Genomic DNA, 9129 nt, shown 5'->3' with positions numbered 1-9129 from the left:
CGGGTAAGGTCCTCCTTTCTAAATTGTTTGACATTGGAAGATTTGGTGTGTTTGGTGGTTTGAAGTGAGCTGTTATTGCAGGAGGATAATGCGTCGTGCCGAGTTTTTTGATGACGTCGGCAAGCAGAATGTCTCCTTGGCAGCAAGAGCATTGCATCCGCTTTTCCGGCCACTTGATAAACACTTAATGTATCTTGGATTGACAGTAAACCAGGAACATAACCTTCATACCAAGATTCCCAGTTATGTTTCATACCCAACAGTAACAGGTATTTGGGATAACTTTGTTGATTTTTCTGGAAAAATGCCCTTCTCAATTCCAATTTCTTCTACTTGTGATATGCCATTTAATAATTCTTCTGATTTCAGCTGGCAGTGGGCATCCATTAGACCAACTCTTATTTCTATCTGGCCAACAACACGGAGCATGCTCTTCTGAGTTCGACGGTCTTTTTTCAAATTCAATTCCAGCTACTATGCGAAGCGAAGACTGTTTTGCAAAGCTCATACACATCAGAGAGAAGTGGATGGTTAGTATGTAATTTTGCTATTGTTCTCTTTCTTTTGTAGTCTTCGCATAATCTTCTTATTTCAGCCAGTCGGTGTGGAGGTAATGGATTCGAAGCTGTCCCAGGAGGAGTTGGTTTGCTACCCCATGAACACTTCATCGTCTTCCCCTGAACTGGTCTTCCATTAGCCATCTGAGTAACCAGTGCTGCTTCCTCGTGAGTATTGTATCCGACAAATCCAAAACCCTTATCCCTCTGAACTCGGACCTCCTCAAGTACCCCAGCTCCCAATGCATGGAATGGACAATGGAGTTCAACTTGTGTTACATCATGGGGAAGGTTGCCAACATAAACTGTGGTGTATGAAGGATTATTTTCAGGCACATCTCTGTTGCTTAATTTCAATGTGTTTCGCTTAATTGGTCTTGTTCTGTGTACTGATCTGCTGGCCTGATGCAGGTTAGCACTCTTGGTATGTAATCGTGGTATTAATAAAGCCCGCAGGCAAAAGCAGTCTAGTACTGGTTTATGCGCATCCAGTAGGCATGTAAACAAGAACAGGGTGATCAGCAGCTAAATAAACTCACCCATGTTGCAAAAACCTTCATTCAACCATAAATGGGTCCACCGCTCCATTGTAACAAAATTTGCCAAACCATTGATGTGCTAGTTCATGAGCTACAACAATTGCAACCCTCTGTTTATTAGCAGCAGCAGAATGCTGATCATCATAGAGCAAAGCAGTCTCCCAGTATGTAACCAAACCATAATTCTCCATGGCTTCCTTTATCACTCATTCCATGATCTGCTTAACATTGTTGAGATAGATAGATGAACATGGCATGTGTGCATGACCATTAGAGTCACATCCAAGTAGGTGCAGGAATACAACAAGATTATCCTGCTGCAGCAACTTCTTTAATTTTGGGTCTTCATTGGACTGATTAAGAAGGCTTTGGAATTTATCAAGAGACCACAAGTCCAGGAATGATGCATCAGTTGCAAAGTCTTCAAACTCGTGTGGATAGGTATCTCATGTGCTATGCTGCAAGGCGCCACAGAAAATTGGAACTATGTCCGGGCTTTCAAAAGAAATCGTAAGGCTGCTTCTGCTAAAGACAGAATCAAACTCAACAGGATTAGCCTTCCTTTCTATACTTGTTCTAGAAGTTCTCTCAAATCGCATTTGCACATGTACCCGAATTTTGCTTTTTTCTTGTTGCAATTTGTACCTTGTTGCATTGTGTATTCGATTTAACTCCCTTGGGCCTGCATTTGATTGCATTTTTCACATGTATGATGCTTGCCTTAATCACACTTAATCTAGATGGCTTGGCTTGGAAATTTTCATGGTTTTTGTGCAAATGTATTTTTGGAATTGGAACGACAATAGCAAATGCAATGGTTATCTGGTGTCGGAAACTTATGACTTTTACAAAAAAATGGTTGTAACAAACTTGGTTTGAATGAAATGAATTTGTGGTTATAGAAATGAATATGGATTTTAGAAATAAATCTAAGACTAATCAAAATGTTAATTTAAAAAATAAAAAATAAAACCTAACAAAACCAATTAGAATCGAATCAATCTATAATTTGTTAAAATTACCTTGATGTCAACTCTAACATTCATTTGGAAATTAAAATCAATTAGAGTTTGAATCATTAGTAAAACACAATTAAGATTAACTTGAAATTTGGAATTAAACTTAATCCGAAATTAAAATCAAATTGAAAATTAAAAAGTCAAATAATTAAAATCCATTTTATAATCAAAAGCACCATGATCAAAAAGGCCTAGACAATGACCAATGTGTAACAAAAATATGGATTTGGGAATGAATGTATGCAAATGAACTTTAGGCCAAGTGCCAAATAAAAATGAAAAAAAATGGAAAAAATTCAGGACCAAAATCGGGGTATGACACCTCCCTATGGGGTTCTGAATTCAGAAGTAAAGATAGCACGGATATTTTGGACGGCGTTTGTAGAAGCTGGTCTACAACGTTGTACTCACTCTTCTTGATGAGCTTCAGCATCTCATCACAGTCTTCATTCACAGTGCCACTAGGGCCAACAGAAGAAGTAGGAGTCTTTTGTACAGAGGAGGGTTTGGCAACAGGTGTCGGGTTCGGAGGATTAACCACATTCCCAACCGGACTCACATCAGAATCAACTCTAGCCTGAGGCTTCAGAGCTGAAAACACACGACCGCTACGGGTCAACCCGCTCACATCAGCTATATTCACAATAGAGGATGAAGGCAACGACACTTCTTTCCCATCTTCCACAGCAACTGGATTATAGCGGAACGGAACTGCTTTATCGGAAGAATAAGGCACAGGGCCTGCAGGCTTGATAATCAGCGAAGGAGAAACCTTCTGCTTGCTACCATCATATCGGATGACAACAAACTCATGTATCTTGAACACAGGAGAAATCACATTCACCTCTGGTTCGTCTTCATCAACATTCCTGTTCTGAAGAATCTCAATAGTTCCATCATCTAGCAACTCTTGGAGCTCTCTGCGCACTTGGCGACAACCCAGACGATTGACAGAGCAGATACGGCATTTGTCATGGTCGTGCTCCATATGACTGTAATCACACAGTAGTCGATGCAACTCAACCAATGATTGTCGAATATGGCTTACATATTTGACCTTGTATTTGCCAGGGCAACCCTGGACCATGTTAACCGACTTCCCATGCTCGGGCAATGGGTTCTTCGTAACATTAGGGCCTGAGTCCTCAAAGCTCATAATGCCGCATATCATAAGGTCTTGAACCTTAGTCTTCAAAGGAAAGCAGTTTTCCACATTATGACCCGGAGCACCGGAGTGGTAAACACAATGTTGATCAGGCTTATACCACCACTGCGGGTTAGCAGGTATAACCGGAGGATCCCTTGGAGTAATCAGTTTCCGCTCTATCAAAGAGGGATACAACTCTGCATAAGATACAGGAATCGGATCGAAGGTGATCTTCTTCCTCTCATAACTCGGACCAGCTGGATTACTGTTGCGAGGCTGGTAGGCCTGCTGCTGAGGGCGATGCTGTTGCTGATGATACTGTTGAGATTGTTGTTGATTATTGTGTTGCTGCTGATATTGCTGATTATCCCTGAAGACAGGTGCTATATGAGCCACCTGATGCTGACTGCTGGCATGATGCACAGGCTTCCTCTTAGCAGAGGGTCTTCTGGATTTGACATGGGACTGCACAGCATGTGCCTCCCCATCTTTCTTCTTAGCAAACGCCCCATACCGCTTGCTTGAAGAGCCTTCGTCCTTGGATAACCGTCCTTCCCGGACTCCTTCCTCCAATCGCATCCCCATATTCACCATTTTAGTGAAGTCAGAGGGAGCACTAGCGATCATCCGCTCATAATAAAATGAACTAAGAGTCTTCAAAAAGATCTTAGTCATTTCTTTCTCTTCCAGCGGAGGAGTAATCTGAGCTTCCAGCTCTCGCCACCTCTGGGCGTACTCTTTAAATGTCTCTTTGTCCTTCTGGGACATGGCTCTGAGCTGATCGCGATCGGGAGCCATATCCACGTTGTACTTGTATTGCTTGACGAAAGCTTCGCCAAGATCGTTGAAGGAACGAATGTTTGCACTATCCAGACTCATATACCATCTTAGTGCAGCATCGGACAGACTGTCCTGGAAATAATGAATCAACAGTTGATCATTATCTGTTTGATTATACATTTTCCTGGCATACATAACCAGGTGGCTGAGAGGGCAGGTGTTCCCCTTGTACTTCTCAAAGTCAGGGACTTTTAATTTGACAGGTATCTTGACGCCGGGAACTAAACACAACTCGGCTGCAGATTTACCGAACAAATCCTTTCCTCGAAGGGTCTTCAATTCCTTGCGGAGTTCAAGGAATTGGTCGTTCATAGCGTCCATATTTTCATGGAAGTCTGGGCCCTCAGACGGCTCAGAATGATAGATGGTGTCGTCTACCCTGGGAGTGGTATGCACGACAGGAGGAGGCACCGCAAGGACCGGGTTAGATGCCGGCATGGAAGCAAATGTCGGAGCTGGAATATCAGGCATGTAACCAGGAGGCATCCCCCACGGAAACCCAGGCGGCATGGCTATTGGCACAAAATGAGCACTGGCAGCTGGAACTGTCGCAGACGCAACCTCAGATATAACAGTCCTCTGGGGAGGAGTTGCAGGCGGTGGAGACGGTTGATTATGAGCAGCTAGGAATTGCTCCATCAAAGCAGTGAGCCTGGCAACTTCATCCTTCAGCTCACGATTCTCTTGCTCGAGATGATCCATCAATCTTGCAGAGTTGACTCTGGTGTAGTACCGATGAGTCAGCTTGTCTTCAAAATAAATGAAGAGCACAGAGTTAGGCCATAGACAAGAAGACCGGAACAAACACCTGCTTATGCAAATGATGCATGCAATGCTCGTGCACATGATTTGTTTTTATTTTGAAGGAACTTTTTAGGGTATTATTTGCAATTTTTGAATATTAAGCATTTAATCGCATATGGAAAATATCTCATCAAATATATTTGGACAAAGAAGTACAGCATTGTCAATCATATTACAAGAGAGAAGGAAAATAAACATCCTATGGATCCCTAGAAGCTCGGGATGCCGGAAGATAAGCTGCACGAAGCCTCTTAATCTCTCTCTCGTATGTTGCTTCCATGTCCACCTTATCTTTGGCGAGTCTGTCATACCTCCTTTTCCAGAACTTGGAAGACTGAGGAAGTAGAGAAGTCCAAGTATCACCAGGATCATCAAAGACCTGATGCTCGAGAAACTCGATCATAGCATCCTTCTCCTTCAGCTGTTGAAGCAACTCTTCTCTTTCACGGATCCAGGCACGTGAAAGGTCTTCGTCTCTCAACTCCTCTACGCCTTGGTTAGGGAGGGTTGAAGGCCCAGCCACAACCAAAGATGTAGGTCTCGGATAATCATAAGGCATGAGATACTCAGATGCTCTCTTCCTCACCCAAGTAGTATACGGCTCCAAAGCAATGCAGTTCTTCGGACCCAATTCACTTCTACCCTTCTTGTGAATCTTGCGCCAAGCACGGACCATCCTGGCTTTCAGGCCTTGAGGATCTTTACCCTCCTGAAAGAACACACCTTCTAACAGAATGTTATTAGGTTTATCCTTTAGGGGGAACCCAAGCTGATGTCGTGCTAATATAGGGTTGTAGCTAATTCCACCACATGTACCAAGAAGAGGCACATTGGAGAATTCACCACAAGAATCAATGATCTGGACACCATCATATGCACGATCATACCAAGAGATATCATCATTAGTGAGAGACATGAGTCTCGTAGACCACCGTAGACATCCCTTGTTCTCCTTGAAAGCGACCGTCTGAGGTAAGTGAGAAATAAACCACTTATACAACAGAGGCAAACAACACACAATAGCGCCACCGCCCTTTACATTCCTCAGATGCAAAGAGACATAGGCATCACCCAACAGAGTCGGAACGGGATTAAGAGCAGAAAAGATCCTAATAGCGTTCACATCCACAAATTCGTCGATGTTGGGAAACAATACCGATCCATAGATGAGAAGCACGAATATGGCTTCAAAGGCATCCTCACTCATGGCCTTCCCATAAACAGTAGCTTGAGCGATGAGGAACTCAGAAGGGAGACCTTGAATTCCACCTTTGGTAGTCATATGAGCTTTAACCAAGGATTCATCTATGTGCAACAAGTCAGTTATCTCTCGAGAAGTAGGAATACTCTCCAAGCCACTGAACGGCACCTGATCCAGAATCGGAATACCCACAAGATGAGCATACTCCTCAAGGGTAGGCAATAGCTGAAAGTCTGGAAAAGAGAAGCAGTGATACAGAGGATCATAGAACTGTGCCAAAGTATTCATCAACCCTTCATCAACCTGAGTAGTCAGCAGAGGCAGAAGTTTTCCATAACGAGCTTTGAAACCCAAGGGATCTAATACATAGGATGTCAAATTCCTTAACTCTTTCAGATCGGGCTGTCGGAAGCTGTACTTCTTTGTATGCCTTTTTGATCTTTCCATATCTGAAAATTTTGCAAATAAACCCCCTTAAGTTCCTTGAAATTTTTCTTTTTATCTGATGATATGGATGCGGATGAATGCATGAATGCAACAATCACACTCAAGGATCAAGCAAAGCACACCAGACAAAGGTCATGGGATGGTTCATATTATCCCTAATATCAATCATCCATTTTGGTGGATTATGGCTTTCACCTTATCAGCACCCAAGTTCCATTGATATTAACGATATACGAACGATTCAGACCTCCTTAATATCAATCATCCGTTTTAGTGGATTATGGTTTACACCTTATCAACGCCCAGGTTCCATTGATATTAACGATATACGAACGATTCAGACCTCCTTAATATCAATCATCCGTTTTGGTGGATTATGGTTTACACCTTATCAACACCCAGGTTCTATTGATATTAAGGTTGTCTGAACGGATCAACCATGAATCACGGGTTTGTTGTGAGTCACGAGCATGGTGTCTCGGTTAAGAACCACCCAAAGGGAGTGTACTATGGTTTAAACCTGCCGAACATGTTCTACCAGAGGTTCCCATAGTCATCATCCCATCTTTCGAATATTATCGGAGGAACGAATACTCGTATTCCAAAAATATTCTCAAGAGAGACTCTTATGAGTGTAGTATCGTGTAACAATCGCATCAGATCTTACATCTGAACGACCTCCGCACTACGTCCTAAAAATAGGCCAAGATGGGCTTGGTAAACTAAGGTCCTTGGCTTCTACGACACATATCGGAAGAATAATGCCTAACCACAAATAACTTGTGTGACATCATTAATCCAACATGACCTCCACCAAGTGAATGGACTCGCAGATCAACTTGCTAAGGAATAACTCCACACAAGTCGACGAGACTATGCCATTCTCCTATCATAGGGTGCACTCGAGTTCGGGTATAGAACTCATCTCACAGAGACCACCAAGCAAGCAAGCAATTGATATATCAAGCAAATCAATCATTACAAGCAATACAGTAATCCCAAATTGTACAAAAATATGTCATAAACAATATATCACAACAAGTGTGAAAAGTTGGCAAACCCACTAGGAAAATTCAATGTCCCCAGCAGAGTCGCCACTTTTTTTTAGCGGTGTATTCGTCACTTTATGATTTATTGACTAAATCAAAATCAAAGCATACAAAGATAGAGTCGCCACCGCACTTTTATTTATCCAAAAGAATGGCTAAAAAGCGAACAAAAGCCTAAGAAGTTTTACACGAGAAAACTAATGAAAAGGTACAAAGATCTGGGTAGGGGGTAATTATGCAAAGGGAAGGTGTTAGGCACCCAATGCATCCTAGGTACTCCTAGGGAACCCTTTTCACAACTTGTTGCAAAAGATACTGTTTATGAAATATTTATTGTGCAAACATTGATTGGGAGGATGAGAAAAGAATATACAAATTTTTATTTTTTTTTGTTTGGATGGAAAGATCCATTGCCTACGTACCTTTACAGGATCAAAACCTCGTAGTTCGGCTAAAAGATTTCCAAAATATGACTGGGTTGATTTTAAACAAGAGCCTTAAGGTCTTTCATTATCCACGAGAGAAAACTCAACCTATACAACCACAAGTCCACCATGTGAGAAAAGCTTCAACTTGCTAGTGAGGGACCATGCCCTATAATAAGCAAGGAAGTCTTACAATTCAATCACTAAGGACAAAAGGTGAGATTTACATCAACCACTAAGATAATTGAGATCTATGGCTAATGTATGAAAACTTATCCATAAGTGGACAAGGCCACAAAACAATTGAATGAGTGGAATTAACCAATTAGGATTCACAAAAATGGTCAAAGTATGATTAGAATTCAATTCAAAAGAAGTATTGTGAAAATGAAGTTTCAAAATCAAAGGCCTAAGGCCTAGGTTTCTAATTTGAAAACAGATGAAAATGTTTGCACAAAATTTTCTGGTTTGGGTTACAAATGCAAGTGGAGGTTTAAAGAAACAAAAGGTGGGGATGAGGGGGTAAAACTTCTTAGGAGTTCACCTCTTGAGATCATATATAGATGATCCAAGTGATTCCTTTGGAATAAGGCAACAAGCATAAAGCAAGTAAGCAAGTTCAAAAAGAAAACAAAAGCTGGAAATGGATGGCCAATAAATGGTCTTATACCCAACTCCACAACAAGAAACAACATAGGAAACAAGTTGCCAATAAATGGTCTTATACCTGACTCCACAAAATGATCACAGGAAACAGATAGCCAATCAATGGTCTTACATCTGACTCCTCACAAGACAAAAATAGGAAATGGAGTGCCAATCAATGGTCTTATATCCACCTCCACAAAACAAAGATGGAAACCAGATGCCAATCAATGGACTTACACTAGCCTCACAAAGCAAAGAAAACAAATGCAATAAGCAAGAGGAAACAAGTTGCCAATAAATGGTCTTACACTCGACTCCTAGGAAATGGAATGCCAATCAATGGTCTTAGTTCCAACTCCTACCAGATCACAGGAAACAAATGCCAATAAATGGACTTACAATTGACTCCTCAATGGACAAAACAAAATGTCACACAATATGAACAATGATCAT

General features: G+C 41.6%; 1 protein-coding gene across 1 annotated transcript; it reads right to left on the bottom strand.

Moving 5' to 3' along the window:
* Positions 1 to 461: 461 nt before the first annotated feature.
* Positions 462 to 1287, bottom strand: LOC127136141 (oligouridylate-binding protein 1). Its single transcript, XM_051062735.1, has 2 exons — positions 1123 to 1287; positions 462 to 959 (listed from the first exon to the last, which is right to left on the bottom strand). Exons 1-2 carry the CDS (start codon positions 1285 to 1287, stop codon positions 462 to 464), a joined length of 663 nt encoding a protein of 220 aa, XP_050918692.1.
* Between the last annotated feature and the right edge of the window lie 7842 nt (positions 1288 to 9129).

The sequence above is a fragment of the Lathyrus oleraceus genome, chromosome 4 (assembly GCF_024323335.1).
Source record: "Lathyrus oleraceus cultivar Zhongwan6 chromosome 4, CAAS_Psat_ZW6_1.0, whole genome shotgun sequence".
NCBI classification, from domain to species: Eukaryota; Viridiplantae; Streptophyta; class Magnoliopsida; order Fabales; family Fabaceae; genus Lathyrus; species Lathyrus oleraceus.
The sequence above is the reverse complement of the archived record's forward strand: the minus strand, read 5'-3'. Positions and strand labels throughout refer to the sequence as shown.

Coding starts and splice junctions, on each gene's coding strand:
- LOC127136141 (XM_051062735.1), bottom strand. CDS start 1,287: ATGGAGAATTATGGTTTGGTTACATACTGGGAGACTGCTTTGCTCTAT. Junction 960..1,122: donor GAGCGGTGGACCCATTTATG/GTTGAATGAAGG, acceptor AACCTGCATCAG/GCCAGCAGATCAGTACACAG.